This window comes from Medicago sativa, chromosome 1, assembly GCF_051527215.1.
Source record: "Medicago sativa cultivar Bolivia chromosome 1, Bolivia_mono, whole genome shotgun sequence".
Lineage (NCBI taxonomy): Eukaryota > Viridiplantae > Streptophyta > Magnoliopsida > Fabales > Fabaceae > Medicago > Medicago sativa.
Genome location: NC_140749.1, coordinates 84,140,519 through 84,156,717, shown reverse-complemented (window position 1 = coordinate 84,156,717; position 16,199 = coordinate 84,140,519). Strand labels below are relative to the sequence as shown.

The following is a 16,199-nucleotide window of genomic DNA, read 5'->3' as shown; positions in this document are numbered from 1 at the left end:
CGCAAAACAGGTTTGGGGAATGTCCTTCCCAGCAATTTCATTTTGTAGGGAAGGCCCTGTTTTTTTGTCTTATTATGTGGGAAGAACATAATAAGACAAAAAAACAGGGTCATCCTCCCAAAATGAAATTGCTGGGAAGGACACCCCCCAAACCTGTTTTGCGGGGAAGAACATAATAAGACAAAAAAACAGGGCCTTCCCCCCAAAATGAAATTGCTGGGAAAGACACCCCCAAATCTGTTTTGCGGGGAATAAAGAGAAAGTGAAAAAGTAGGGTAGTTTTGGACTTTCTTTTTCATGTAGGGCAGATTTAGAATTTTTTTTTCATTATAGGGCAGACAGAAAAAAAATTCCCTGACTTGGCTGTCCCGTGAAAGACAATTCACGTAAATAATTGAACCAAACTCTATAGTGCTGCTACTACATAATCAATTCATAAAAATTTAATGTCTGAGAATGTGATTCATATCTAATCCATCATACCTATGATAAAGGGTTTACATAAACTCAAGACTCTCCCAAACATGGTGCATGATGAGGTTACACATTCCTTGGGATTAATAAATCTATTCACATTAAATTTCTTCAAAAATCTATCATGCTTTGAGTTCAATATCTATACTGAATGATTAATGGCTTAAAATATACATCCTTTGGACAAATATTGATGTGTCCGTATTAAATTTGGCTTCCACAATCTAAAAGAAATAACTGAGCTGCTCCTCTTTCTTCCTTGAACCTCCTTCTCCATACAGATCATTCCATTCCTTCAACCTGGTCATTGTTGATCCTTCTGCAGCAAAACTTGCAGCCACCTGTATTTACACATGCATCCATCAATTTCTATGCATAAAAATAATTATTCAGCTGGAAAAGACAAGACATTCATTCTTACAAATGGGTGACATTGTTAAACAATTAAGCTTAAAATCCTCAACAAAATAATGTATCATTTGATCATTAAAATTTCTTACCAAAAAAAAAGAGGGCTGAACAAGTGTCTCTCTTATCAGATAGCAATGGATTGAGACAGGATATGAATATGATGGCTTACTTATTCTATCTCTCTTATTTTGACCATCAAACAGGCCCTAAGTGTATTCCTAGAGAAGCACAAGATAGGAAATAAACCATGATGTAATATTCATTGATAAATGGAAGGTAGGGTTAATTGAAAGTTGAAACTCCTGGAATAACTTATGAAAGTTAATGCTCATAACTGCTACCAAATTCCACATATCTATTCCCGAGTCACCTTTAAGAAATAAGAATTCCTCAATAGTAATGATGTTTGTCTTTAATATTTTACCAGGCAGTACAAGGCAAGGCACCCAAATCACTTGCTAAGGCCTTTGTATGGATAAACAACTTAATTAAATGCTTATAGCATAAACGCTCATCAAATAAGTACTTAAGTAGAAGTTGTTTCTATAACAAAAGATAAGATAAAGTAAAACTATTTTCATATAAGTTCTAAGCTATCTTGAAGAGCTTATGGAAATAGGCTGAAAACAGCTTATGGATGTCATAAGTAGTTTCTATAAGTACTCGCAAACGGTCTCACAATTGCTCATGCCAGTCGATAAACTCAAATAAGCCAATAGAAACAAGCCCTAACTCTACAGCAATTGAAGTGAACAGGTTATAGTCCAACACACCTTATTCTTTGCCTCTCTCATGTCTTCCATGTTTAATGGCCTGAGGGGAATCACTTGATCTTCTTTATCTTCTTCAGTAGCAATGGAAGCGTCTTCTGAGATTTCAACTTCTGTCACCTTTTTCTTCTTTTTCTAAAATAAATGGTAATTACTTAGCTTTGCAGAAAATGACCATTTTAACAATCACATTATTAGATTTAGAAGTGATAAAGTAACTACCATTTCTTTTTCCTTCTCCTGTTGTATTAGTTCCTTAAGGGGGCGATATGCTGCAGTCATGCACAGGTTCTGTTTACAGAAAATTAATGCAATAGATTATCACCACCAATAAGTAGGGAACTAGAAATAGAGAATGACCAATAAAATTAACCTTAAGATCACTTCCACTATATCCTTCTGTCATAGTTGAAAGCTCTTCGAAGTTCATATTTTCAGATTTTTCATTAGCTAGAATAGTTTTCAAGATTGTTTCCCTGTTTTCTGCAGACGGAAGACCAACCATGATCCTGCTCAAAATTGCCATGAACACAAATGTCAAGCACAGATCTCAAAAACAACAGTCTGCATCATATCATGAAATCAAACCTTGTAACAATAGGCCTAAGAGATGCTTCATTCAGTGCTAAAAATTAAGGAGCTGTTATTCTTGCACGGTTTTTTTATAGGCAAATGTTCGTAAATTAGTGGATAATGTTAGTTTCCAGGATTTGGACCCTGAAACTTCTGGTCAGTTTCTAGAGATGTTATACTTGTACAGTAAACTGCACAAAGTTTATTTATCTAAAGCTAGACTCAATCTAGTGAACAATTTAATCATATTTTCAAAGGTTAAATTGTAGACCTTTACTTCAGAAAAAATTAACCAAATCTATGTTTATCAAAAACTTCTTTGTTTCTTATGAGAACCTAACCAATCACTAAATATCATGAAAATAATGAATGTTTGTCCTTGTTCAAATGATTGCAATTGAGCAGAAGCAACAGATGATCATGATTCAGGACAAATGTGTGGTTCTACCTGCGCTGAAACCGTCTTATAATTGCTTCATCAAGGTCAAATGGCATGTTGGTTGCAGCAAGAACAATAATTTTCTCATCAGGTTTTGACAATAGTCCCTCCCAACGGGACATGAATTCATTTTTTACCCTTCTCGTTGAGTTGTGCTCACGAGTGCTAGACCTCTGCCCAAGCATGCTATCAACTTCATCAATGAAAATAATAGTTGGGGCAACTTTTGACGCAAGCGAAAATAGAGCTCGGACGTTCTTTTCAGATTGTCCGTGCCACATTGAAGTGATGGTGGACGGAGAGACATTGATGAAACTTGCTCCAGCTTCATTTGCAATTGCCTTTGCAAGCATTGTCTTTCCTGTACCAGGAGGTCCAAAAAGCAATACACCTTTACATGGCTTCAGAACCCCATCGCCTTTGAATAGATCTGGTCTTCTAAGGGGAAGCATAACAGCTTCTTGAAGTGATTCTTTAACATCATCCAAAGCACCGATATCTGAAAAAGTCACCTTTATCTCGTTTGCAGGGATAAGCTCTTGTCTTATGCATTCCTCAAAGGCATTGTCAGGACTCTGCAAGCATGCATAAATTAGCAGCAATGCAAAACAAACGGAAACAAGTTAAACATAAAGGCTGAGCTTATATATCATGAACTGCATATCTTTTGCAACATAAAAAAAAAATTATATATATAACTGATCATACATCTGATTTTGTAGAAGCTTTAATATCACTGTCCTTCTTTGACTCTTTTGGTTTTTCTTTTCTGCTATCATCCTGACAATAAAGAAAAAAAAATTAAAAAAAAAGTTTTCTCAATTAGTTAAGTAAGCACTCAACTATCACGCTTTTTCAGCTTGGATTATTCATCTAATGAATCATTATGCTTTGGCTGAAAAATAGTTGACAAACCCTTTTTGATTCTTTTTTAGTCTTCTTGTTATCCTTCTCGCTACTTTCACCCTCCTGGAACAGACTCAGTACATGGCGCAAACTGCATATGTCCATATATCCAATCTTAGTAACCAGAAAAACTTTTCTCTTATTGAATTGCATAAACAGTCATTCCGAAGACCTTTACCTCTTGGCCGATATAATTAGGATTCCATTTCGGTACTTTGGATTTTTGGCATCCTTAAAGTGATGAAAAATTGCAGAGGCCACAACCTCTTCGGTCTGATTACTGAGTATTGTCATGTCATTATGGTCAATTGTATCCAAGTCATCACAATAAAGGTCATTTGCTGCAAGCACTTCAGCAATGTGGGTGGTGTAATCTTTCAAGTGAGTCTTTTTCATGGCCTTTTTTAGTTGGCTTTTCCAGATTTTGAGACGAGTCTCATCTTGAGGTGGTGTGATCTCGATGTTGTAAGGGAATAACATAGTGAGTTTTTCATTGACTTTGGTACAGTTATATTTTAAATCATAAGGCCGGGAACCGAGTATCAACACTGATCCTGAAAGTTTATTTAATAGCTTTTGGAACAATCTGTACATCCTTGGTGATCCAAGAAAGACCTTCTCAACATTCTTGATGTATAAAATAACAGAACCAGCTTCTGATATAGAAACCAAGACCTGTAAAAATTGTGATAGATTTTCTTGTTAAAACTGTACTTGTAACAAATATATCCTAACAACATAGGATTAGTTATATTTGATATATTGCAAATTTGAGATTTCAGAAGCTTTCAGAGATATATAATCACCTTGTAGAGTGAATGTAGGAAAAGCTTTTCATCAAAAAAGTAGCAGCTTGTGGACTTTGAAGGAGCTGAAAACAAAAGCTAAAGTAGTAAGCATGTTATTGTGAAAGGTCAGTCCTCATTATAATATCATGCACAAGAAGATCATCTTAAGAACTTGAATGTTAATATACAGGATCTGTTTAATACAATATAAAACTGCTAAGAGAATCTTACTGACAGGATCTAGTTACACTATTCAAGTTCAAAGCATTAAGTAATAAATTAAATTACATATCAAAAGTCTTATGTTATCAACAAGCATACAAAATACACAACAGAATTAACCAAAATAATAAAATCAGTCAATGGGAATGTTGAGTAGGCCTAACAACGTGCATTAGAAGGTAACTTAAAGTTCTAAACATAAACATAATGTGTATATATTGTTAAATCATTCATTATTTTGAAGTCATGAATGAATAAACTCGATAACAAGTGATTACAAAAACAAGAAACATCATGTTCAGAAACTTTAAGTGCTACTTCCTTTAGTACCTCTAATCGCGCCTTTTGAAGGGAGGATTGACAGGGAAACAAATAAACCAGACACAAACTCCCGAGTCGCCTCAAAGATGGACCTTTTAAAATACTACTATAAGAAAAAAGTTAGAAAAATTTCACTATGGACCAAAAATTATTAAATTTTAGCATGTTCTTTGCGATAATAATTATGAAATTAGGTGATCTAACAATTGTGCACTTCAGTGTAGGAAAGTGAACAATAAAGTCAGAAAAAATATGTTAATATGGAGTAAAAAGAGAAGTATCTTCAGTTATTAATGCAAAGCTGAAGTGAAATGTGGAACAGACAAAACTTACTGGTTCTTTCCTAGGACATCCGTATTTTCCCTGCATCTGTCGAAGTGAAAACATGAAAGGTATGATAACATATATAACACAAATCAAAGCAAATAAAGTTATAAGATGTAAATAACTACCTTCAAAGAAAAGTGAGCAATATCTAGAGACAGCAACTTCGATTCAAAGCAATGTGCTAAAGCTCCGGCAAGCTTATGATGATAGTGTTCTTCAAAAATTAAAATATCATTAAAGCTAGTTATATGATTTGAAAACCAAAATAATTTTCGCATGAGAAGACAAGATTTGGACGAAATATACCTGCATGTCCAGAGAGCAAAATAGCCCGTCTTGCTGGCGAAAGGTTCCTGGTGTGCTTGGATAAGTCGTGTTGTCTTAAATGAAAATATCCAGCACTTGTCAACAAAATTTTGTTTTTTTCACTGTCATTTCAATCATCATATTGAAACATAAGATGGGGGGTTAAATTTAATCAGGGGGAAGAAGAAGGTTATTCTTGGCAAATGCATGAATTGGGAAAATAGTTATTTACATCAAATTCTTCCAAAGCTAAACCAATTCCACATGTGATAGGACTTGAGAATCAAATATATCTCAAAGCTAAAAGATTGTCCATAGTTCATGAAACTAGTCAACTACAATACTAGAAACTCAATATAACACCAAGCATGCCGACTAAGGGCCTGTTTGGATAAACAACTTATTTGCAGCATATAACACAAACATTTATCATGATAAGCACTTATGTATAAGCTTGCATAAACTATATTTATAGCAAAAGATAAAACGTTAAATTGTTTTTGTATATGCTATATAAGTTGTTTTTAATAAACTATTTTTCATAATTCTCCCAAACAGTCTCTCAAAACTTATGCTAGTAGGTATGCTATAAGTGATTGGATCGTATAAAACAACAAATATGGCAAAAAGCATATTGTATTTTGTGCGCATTTAGATGAGCTTACTGACAACTTATTTGAGTTTCTCTTATGATATAAAAGGGGTATTCGCGAAATCTTATGAAAATAACTTATATCACACCGAAAAGCGCGGTTTCAGCTTAATTCAATGAGCTTTTCACAATCAAAAACAGCATACAACTTAAGTAATAACATAACACAACAAATTTAAAGTGTAATTATTCAAAGATACATTGATATTACATTACAATACCTTAAGTAATAAGGAAAGTCATCAAATGTAACTTTACTATCTTTGCCATCAATAACTAGTTTCTTGAGCCCTTTCACAATTTGATTCTCAGAAATATGATTAGACTCATCAGAATCACCTCCAAAACCAAACCATATTCCAAGTCCTACAATCAACCCAATCACAACACTAAATACTGACAACAAAACATTTTTCTCACCGACCCGTGTTCCTACTCCTACACCTAATCCAATCCCAACACCTAATGCTGCTAACAACAAAACATGCTTCTGTTCCATCATCATCACAACGTTTTCCTCTTAAATGCAAGAAAAAGGAACGAAAAAACCCCAATTTGTTGAACGATGAAAAGATAGTTCCTTTTACACACTGGTGATCGATTCTTGCAAAAGGGTATCAGGATTATTGAATTGGTGGAAAGGAGACGAAGGTTTCATAGAGTTTGCAAGAAACAGAGACGAAGACCAAAAACTTTGTTACGATGACGTAGACTTCCCGGGAACAAAATCAACACTATTTTGTTTTGTTATAAAGTCTGTTTATTTATTATTTTATTTAGTTTTGGTATAAATTTATTATTGTTATGAAACTATTAGAATAAGAAGAAGAACTAGTGTTCTGCCCGTGCGATGCACGAGTGGAAAACGGTCAAACATTCGACTAACCGTGCGTCGTGCCCCTGCGACGCACGGGTAGGGAACCGTCAACATTTAACTAAACGCCGTCCACATCCCACACCACGCATAATCACATAATTATATACATGGTTCCAATCGACAACGGACAAACACTGATAGACGATTAATGATTCGTGACACTTTATTTCCGACGTAAATAAAATTATCGGAATCCTTTCCTCGGGACCATTTAGATCAATATTTACATACTCCCTCCATTCCTTTTTAAATGTTTTTTACCGTGATTATTCATCACTATTTAACTTTGGTTTTTGTCTGATTTAAGGGTATAATTAGTCAATTACACCCTTATTTTGTTCACTTACTCTTATATTATTCAATAAAACTAACTGATGTTATATATTTGAAAAACAAAAGTTTATGTTTTTAAACAAAGTTTGCGTGTTTGTTCTAAAAAAAATGTCTCGTCATCTCAAAATCAAAACAAATTTTTGAAACCTATGATAATGGTTCGATGGAAAGTTTATATTTTAAAAATAAGATGAATAAATGAATTGGAAGAAAAAGTTAATTCTTTCTTATCTTCTTACTAAAGTGAAGTTGGAATAACTTTGATACATACTTTAAAAAAAAAAATTAAATGCACAATATTAAGAGAATTGAAATTTTTTGTCTTGAAATAATGATAAAGCGCATAGAAAAAAGGAAGAGAGATTCGTTTGATAAAGAGAGTAGTAATTGGCAATTGTCTATCACATATTAAATCGATCAGAAGGATAAAGATTGTGCAAAAAAAAAATGATTAGTAAATTAAAATGATGTGATAATAGGAAAAAAATGTCCATAAACACCCTTCGGTATCTTATGTTAAAGCTCAAAACGACACTTTAAAAGGAACAGAGGGTGTATTAAGTACTACGACGAACGAAATGCCACACAATGCAGTACATGGGCACCACAAATAACACAACTGACAGAACAATATTTCCCACAGATTTTGCACCACTTATTTGGGAATACTATGCCAATGGAACAACACGACTTTAACACCTAAATTGGAGATTTTTGTCATAGCAATTCATCTCAGTTGCCAGCAACTAGTAAAGCAAATAACATCAAAAGCAGAAAGTAAAAGCCCTGCCAAACTACACCTAAAGCTGCTATAATTTGACCAAGGACCATAACATACACTATGATTTGTAGGAAAACAGCAACATCCCCATGTGAAGCAACAACATCAATAATATAAACTATGCACACTACAATCTATAAAAAATATCATCCTCCCCCCCACATTCTTCACTCCAATCATAAACAATTTCATCAGAGTCCAAGAAATGGGTAAGTTTTTCCTCATATGCATTACTTTATTTGTATTTATCTTCTTCCTGATTACCACTATGACTGTCGAAGAAGTGGGCGCAGATACCTTAGAAATTATCATGGCCTGCATCTTACCACTGTTAGGCCTTGCATGGATCGTTTATATTTGTTTCGAAAGAGACATGTAGTAGCTTGTGCCTGTTCTTGTGTACTTCCAGCAACTAAATAAGGTAATTATGTCATGTTTGGGATTCAAAACTGTTCGTTTTCTTCAAAGTGGGAAGCTGATTTTGATCTCATGTCTCATGCTTCATCGTAAGACAAAGCACAAGATCAAATCAAAGCCAACATGTTATCCAAGTAGCTGTATTCAACTATGTTCATTAAATCTCTAAGTTAAACCCTCCACCTATATTGTAATATTGTCTACCACTTCAGTTAAAATAGGACCTTATGTCATTTTGTTTCAATTATTGATCAGTAGTATTAACTATGTTTTAGCTGGAATACTTCGACATTACCTTATTATAATATAATGCAATTTGACACCCTCATTTTCCAATTTTGTGGTAAGATATAATTCAATAACTATTGATACTTGAACCTAATGTTACCAACCAAATAGACCATATAACCCTTATATTTAATGAGGTGTTCAACCATGGATATAGGGCACTTCAAAGATTTTCATAGTACTTGGATTTTTTATATATGGAAGGATATCAAGAAAGGATGCATACAGAGGTCAGAAACTCTTAGCCTAATAATTTTCCAATAACCTTAGCCTAGTAGCTACATTGACAAACTATGTTCATTAACCTTGACATTAAAACTTCCAACTTTATTGTAATATTGCCATAATTGCAGTTAAGATAGCACCTTAAGCCATTTTGCCTCAATTATTGATTAATAATATTACCTATATTTCAGCTCGAATAGTTTCTCACTACACTATTGTTGTTTAAAATTTTAATAATTTCGAAATATTTATCAGAATAAAAACACGTAGCTTCTCAATCAAACGTAGGAAAAATTGATTGGGTTTCTGGAACAGGACCAAAACAGGTTAAAAAAATTGAAAACAAAAAGTGTCTATATCTGTGAGTGAGTATTAGGAAAAAGGATGTGGAACGTAAGATGCAGAAAAAAGGTAGTAATTGGATACATATAATTTGGAGCTTCCTGATGAGGTGGAACCATTTAGAGATTCGTTCTATCAACGTGCAGATATCAATGTAGCCATAGATTTTGACAGAGCCATCAACAAATGTTGGAAATGGATAGGGAGGGGATGAGAGACAGGACATCTGAATTGTATAAATAATTATAAAAGAAAACAAAATATACCACGGGTTAATGTATCTGCTAATCTGATATCAAACAATGTAATTTGAATCAGATATAATAAATAATGAGACCAAAATTCAAGTTGATTTAATGGTAAACACAACGCAGATAAACATACAAAATACAATAGATATTAAATACATGACATATAACTCACGATTACAAATTACACTACACCATGGATGTGGTTTCGACATGAAAATTCAAAGACTACTAACCAACATTAAAAATCAATATATCACCTCTATTCAATTTCTTCGTTCCGGCAATATTGTGATCCATATTGATGAATGTTTTTTTTTTCCAAAAGATTTTACGAACATAATTTCTATTAATACATTTATAATTGATATGATGAAAACGTCTTTTCGAACACAAATCATTGTGTTCATTCAAAACAAATATGAATAAATATAAGGTAAATCATACACCATAAAAATGGACTAAAGGTGTTTTTAATCCATACAAATCATGAGGTTCCAAGTTTAGTCGATATAAAATTTTAATGGTAATTTTAGTTCTCTATAAAATTGCATTTTGCATGAATAGTCTCTATTTTGAGAAATTTTTACAAAAAATGAATTTTTTCATTCATCAAAATAGTCTTTAAAAAATACAAATAGAGATTAAAAGTAATTTTTTTTAGACTAAACTTAAGCTCTTGATTTTTAGCACACTTAACAATAATAAACTTTTTCCCTAAAAAAATAATGAATTTTTGAAGATACATTTCAGGATGTAGGTATTTTAAAAATTCAATGATATAATCTTTAGGTTTGAAATTATCTTATTAAATTTAATAAAAATGTACTTTTAAACATATAACTATCTACACCACAGTTTTAGGCTTACACTCCCAAAACTATCCAAAATTGGGCAAACCCCAAGCTGCTATCATTAACTTTAGTTCTCTATTCTCTTCTTCCTCATCTCCTTTTCTTTTATACCTAGATTAGAAACACGTTCCATTGTTCCTTCTCTCCGCCGGCAGCGGCTTTTGTCCCTCAACCACTATCCATCTCACTCAACCTTGTTTGGCCAAAAAACCTCATTTTATTCTTCTCTTCAACCTTCTCTAGATATCGGAAGAAATTCACTATGAGGAGATCAAAAAATTCGCACTCCCATTCGATGGAGTATGCCGAACAACTCCAACCTTGATTCATCAATCGAACATCATATAAATTAATAAAACAATGTCATTCTTTTTTTATCAAAATAAATCTCCACATAACAAAAAATATTACAAAGGATACATTAAACAAACGCAATTAGATGATTCATAGGATCAAAATTAAGTGGCTTTAAATTTAATTATACGGTTAAAGTAAACAATTCATGTATGATAAACTTGTCGTTTCACCAGCCTTATAATTTGTGTGTGTGTGTATAAACACACATATAGACATAATTTGGATGATAAGAATGTGATTATTTATCCTTCAAAAAAAAAAAAAGAATATGACTATTTTTTTTTTTAGAAACAGCTAAATTTATTCACGTCGAGCGTGTGCAAGATACACAAAACACTCGCGGCCAAACACTAAAACAAACAAAGGGCACTGATATAGCAGAAAACCCCACACCTAGCTGCCACCAACATAGGCATAAAACTGTCACCAAAAACAGAAAACCAACAGGCCAAAATTCAGGCACTAAGTCACAGATACCAAACAACAACAAAACAGAAAAAATGAGGCTGCCATATACACATATGCAGCAGATGACACCGCAAAAAACTCAACATACACCAGCCTCAATACCGTTCCTGCAGCCCTGCTAAACACCCACCATTACCGCAAGAGACACGCTTTTGGATTCCAACAGCACGGGTGGAAAACGACCAACACCTGAATACATGTCGTCCACATTCTCCATGACACACGAAAACAAAAAATAATACGCACACCAGACCACATACTCGACAACACAAACACCACGCATACACAAACCGTAAAACACTTACACATAAAAATTATCTACAGGATATTTGTGCATCAATTATCTACATAAAAATTATCTACCGCCTCCACCAACTCCGGCACCCCACAGGATAGGTTCTTAAAGATTCGATCATTTCGCGCCCTCCATAAGCTCCACACCACGGCACGCCAAATCAAACGAAATCCTTTACGAAAAATGAAAATCATCTTGACCACCATATTTGGATTAAAACGGATAGATATCAGTCAAGATAAAAAATGCGCTGAACATTTTTTTGGAATAACCTGCCTAAAAAGACTTTGTTTATTATAAATAAAATGCATTTATACATTCACTATACTCAAACCTTATTTTCTAAGATAAAATAAAAACAAAGAATTGGACAAACTCGAACTTAGCAGCAACTGAGAAAATTTCTAATGTTTTTGGACAAAGGGAGGATTCAACACTTACTTGCAACTGAACCTTGAACTAAAGAAGGATTAGAGCCCAAACAAACTCGATTTTAGCCACCAACTTGATTCACTTCAACATCATAAAAGAAACACTTAAAGATTACAACGCAACAATATAAAAAAAGAAAATCTATCAACACTGCTGTACAATCAAAGCTGGGGGCAAACTCACATCCACGCCTAACTATATACATAGAACCCCCTAGTGATAATCTTTGCCTACTTGCTTTGAGCTTTTCTCTCTTCTCCAATCGCCTCTGTGCAAATAGGGCAGTCCTATGCAAATGATCTTGTCTATCCACTCCAACTAAAATAATACCTCGATTAAAATCTCGATGATAATATCAACTTAACAAAAGCAGACAATAACTTTAAATTGGGACTTACGTGCAACTGAACTTGGAAGTAACTGAGGATTAGAGCTTACAGAAATTGGATTTTCTCCACCATGGTGGTTAACTTTAACACCATAAAAACAAAGTCATTATAAAGATTAATAGCCTAAGAACAGAATAATATACACTGACAGATGATTAAGGGTGGATCACAACTCACATCTGCGCCCAACTCCCAGCAAACAGACCCCGAGTGTGCGCCTTTGCCTGCTCATTTTTAGCTTTTCTCTTCTCTCCATACGTCTTTGAGCAAAGACAACAGCCCTATGTGCATTATCATTGTTATCCATAGGAACCAATGGAAGAGTTTTCTATAATATTTAGAAGCAGAGCATCTCCACTCTCAATGCACATGCAGAGGATGCATGAAGAAACTTGAACAAAAATTGGCCTATAAAAACCCCATGGAATGCATCACAATACCCTCACACGTGTCAGATTTAGATTGGACAATTGAATTAGTCAACAGACACTAAAAAACATACCACATCTCCTAGATATCATGTTTCCTCAAAGACAAAAATGGTCAGGTACTTCTTTGGCATACATGCAAGTGTTCCATATAAGTTAAATAAACTCCCTGCCAAAATGTTTGTAGATAGTTAAGGTATACAATGAATAAGAATAAGAAGATATACTCAGAATGGAATGTCTTAGGTAAACACTAAGATAATTTAATAAGAATTCACCATGTGGCATGTGGTACAAAATTTAAAAACAGGGGAACATAAGTTGCCATCTGCACAAACATAAGACCTAATAAACCCAAAACAACACACAAAAGAGACCCAATTTCCAAAGTCAAGGACACAATGGTCCCATCCAACTACCTTTGAACCTTCCCACAACCACATATGTTACACGAACCTTGGCATGGCTTGTCAACCAGCAAAACTACTCTTCCTCTCCAACAAAAAATCACACAAATAAAAATGATCTCAACTAATTTTAACTTGAGTGAAAAATGAAACATTTGAATTGTGGAACTCTAATGGACATATACACTAATGGATGAGCACACAACATTTTTTTTTATATGCATCATTTACAACATACATTGGTAGGGCTGAAGTTAAACAACCATTCAACCTAAGCAGGATAATGCCCATGTACAATAACCACGTAGCCTACTCAAACATTACTACAAAGAGAGGAGATGAATGTAGAACTTATAGAAAGAACGCCAATATCGTCCACTAAGAACCACTTACGTAAACGATTGCTTTGTTCGGTACATAAATTATTTCTCTAACGCAATAAAATGTGACGATGCTGTTACATTTCACTAAGTCATTTTATCAAACATATAGTGTGCAGTGTAGTGTGCATATATGGAGAAATAGCAGAGTTCAAAGTCACACACAACAAAGAACAAAAAATAAAGAAATTAAAGAAACAAATGAAAAAACCCAAAAAATAAAGATGGAAGAAACGAAACATTGGAGCAGAACAATTTACTAACCTTTTCATCTATAAGCACCATCTCCATTGAGTTTGGTTGTTCAGAGTTCAAAAAGGATGGAACCTCCCACATCCTCAGAGAAGTATGACATCTTGTACATTGCATGACAGTGCCAACTACCAGAGAAGTATAACATCTTGTATATTGAAACTCCCAGAGCGCTGCTATGCAATGACAGTGAAACCTCCCACTTATCAATAGTGCACACACAACAGAGAAGTATGACTTCTTGTACACCTCCCCTTCAACCAGCTTCTTATGGAAAACGTATAATAGCTGTTTTCTAACAGTGGAATGGATCTTGGCACCCTAACACAACACCCACAAAAAAATGACAATCAGGGAAAATGGGAAAGATTCAGCACACCATTACACAACTGAAACATCAAAATATCAATTTCATTAAATACCTTTTGATCAATCAAGACCATCTCCAGCGATTTTCATCAGGCTTGAGAAACGCAGGAACCTCCCACATCCGAAGCAAACGAACTTTGATCCTCCAATTCTCACGACCAGGAACAATGTCAGCCAAACAATCAATTGATTTCTCCATCAGTGATTCAAACCCCAAACTCAATCGAAGAATACAACAAACAAATGAAGCAATCTTATGTGGATTCAGATCAGAAAATTGATACCTGCTCCAATCGAACCACAGACACATCCTTATATAGTCTTCTGTAAAAGGGGCAAAATAGAGATATCAACGTAATGGGGTAGCCTAGCTTCGACATTCTCTGCGATGCATCCACAAGCAGACAAAAAATTTGAATTTCCTGTCGGAGAATTATAGATCTCTCGACATAATACATCCAGCACAATCTTCATGTCACAGGAAAACGCCAAAACTGGAGGAAAGCCTTGAACAGAAAAATCGACACAAACCAGACAAAGAATCACAGAGAAATTTGAGGGAAGAAGCTACCAATTGAAAATCGAATTCAACAGTAAAGAGAGAGACTATTCTCTTTTGTAAGATTTATTGATAAGATTAAAGATAATAAGAGAGAATAGAGAGAAGAAAGAGGATTATATTATTCTCTATTACTATGTTTGGTAGAGGAGAAATAAGAAAGAGAGAAAGAGGGGAGAGAGAAGTTGGATAGAGAGAAGCAACTTCTCCTGTTTGGTTTAGAAGAGAGATTGAAGAGAAAGGCCAAATATCGTGGGACCCATGCCTGTTTTATTTCTCCCATGAGGTGCGAAGAAATGGAGTAGAGATGTGAACTTTTTTCTCTTTTCCAAAATTGTCCCTGGTGTTACAGCTGATATACAATCTTGTCTTGTTTTATTTTGTTGCTACTATTGTACTGTTTTCAAGTTTTTTGTTGTAACGAAAGGAAACTAAAATGCAACCATATGCCTTTACCTCTTTGAACCCTCTTTTATTATAATAATTTATAATTAATAAAATTAAACTACTATTTAGTTAACTTATGAAATAGTTTAACCAACTAAATTATAAAATTGTAAATAAATAATTAATTAAGCAAGTAAGTAATTAAATTTCTGTGTGAAAAAATTACTTAATTTCTTAATTAAATTAATGTAAAAAATTATATCAATTATTATAAGAAATTAATTCAAATATAATAAAATTGTATATTAAAGTTTAGAATAAGGATATTTTGGTCTTTTCAAAAGTTTAACACACTTCTTTCTTCTCTATTTCTCTCATGTCTCTCTTATACCAAACAATAGGTCAAATCTACTCTATTTCTCACATATTTCTCTCTTCTTATACTCTCTCTTACATACTTCTCTCTTCACAACTTCTCTCCTACACCAAACACACGTAGTGTGGAATTAGATTACATATGAGCTCTATTTATAGAGAAATACAATGACTTGGGGAGCAAGCACCAATGACTTAGGGAGCAAGCACAATATGGTCCAATAAGCTAATAGTATGACCCAATAACCCAATTGTTATATGGACATCCACTTATAATATTCATAACACCCCCCCTTGGATGTCCACATCGATGATATGCCTCATTAAAACCTTACTAGAGAAAAACCCAATGGGAAAATTTCTAGTGAAGGAAAACGAGTACAACATCATTTTGTGTCATAATCTGCCTCATTAAAAACCTTACCAGGAAAACCAAGCGGGATAAAACCATGGTTAAGGGAAAAAGAGTGCATAACACATTTTTGTCTCCCCCTCGTAAAAACAATTATATATGAGATGAAGAAAGTCAAATACTCCCTCCGGTCAC

General features: G+C 34.0%; 1 protein-coding gene and 1 long non-coding RNA gene across 5 annotated transcripts; both read right to left on the bottom strand.

Annotated features, from left to right (window-relative positions):
• Positions 1 to 409: 409 nt before the first annotated feature.
• On the bottom strand, positions 410 to 6,907 carry LOC146958340 (P-loop containing nucleoside triphosphate hydrolases superfamily protein). The gene is made up of 14 exons (XM_085739852.1): positions 6,411 to 6,907; positions 5,538 to 5,659; positions 5,357 to 5,445; positions 5,238 to 5,273; positions 4,914 to 5,007; positions 4,380 to 4,444; positions 3,752 to 4,248; positions 3,583 to 3,664; positions 3,376 to 3,447; positions 2,677 to 3,242; positions 2,029 to 2,164; positions 1,878 to 1,946; positions 1,659 to 1,790; positions 410 to 815 (listed from the first exon to the last, which is right to left on the bottom strand). The coding sequence occupies exons 1-14, from the start codon at positions 6,692 to 6,694 to the stop codon at positions 699 to 701; spliced, it is 2,361 nt and encodes a 786-aa protein (XP_085595978.1). The 5' UTR covers positions 6,695 to 6,907; the 3' UTR covers positions 410 to 698.
• Positions 6,908 to 11,141: 4,234 nt separating this feature from the next.
• Positions 11,142 to 14,984, bottom strand: LOC146958339 (uncharacterized). Of its 4 annotated transcripts, none has more exons than XR_015024620.1 (7): positions 14,385 to 14,984; positions 13,975 to 14,283; positions 12,998 to 13,092; positions 12,505 to 12,903; positions 12,116 to 12,424; positions 11,685 to 11,846; positions 11,142 to 11,568 (listed from the first exon to the last, which is right to left on the bottom strand). It is a non-coding gene; the product is annotated as an uncharacterized LOC146958339 (long non-coding RNA). The 4 variants fall into 4 exon arrangements; XR_015024618.1 differs by having other exon boundaries at positions 11,142 to 11,846; positions 12,116 to 12,187; positions 12,290 to 12,424; XR_015024617.1 differs by having other exon boundaries at positions 11,142 to 11,846.
• Between the last annotated feature and the right edge of the window lie 1,215 nt (positions 14,985 to 16,199).

What these genes read in the sequence shown, in the direction of transcription:
- LOC146958340 (XM_085739852.1), bottom strand. Translation starts at nt 6,694, where the DNA reads ATGATGATGGAACAGAAGCATGTTTTGTTGTTAGCAGCATTAGGTGTT. An exon ending in CTAAAAAAGAATCAAAAAGG is followed by an intron (nt 3,448 to 3,582) that starts GTTTGTCAACTA and finishes CTTTATTGTCAG; the next exon opens with GATGATAGCAGAAAAGAAAA. An exon ending in ATAAGACGGTTTCAGCGCAG is followed by an intron (nt 2,165 to 2,676) that starts GTAGAACCACAC and finishes AATTTTGAGCAG; the next exon opens with GATCATGGTTGGTCTTCCGT.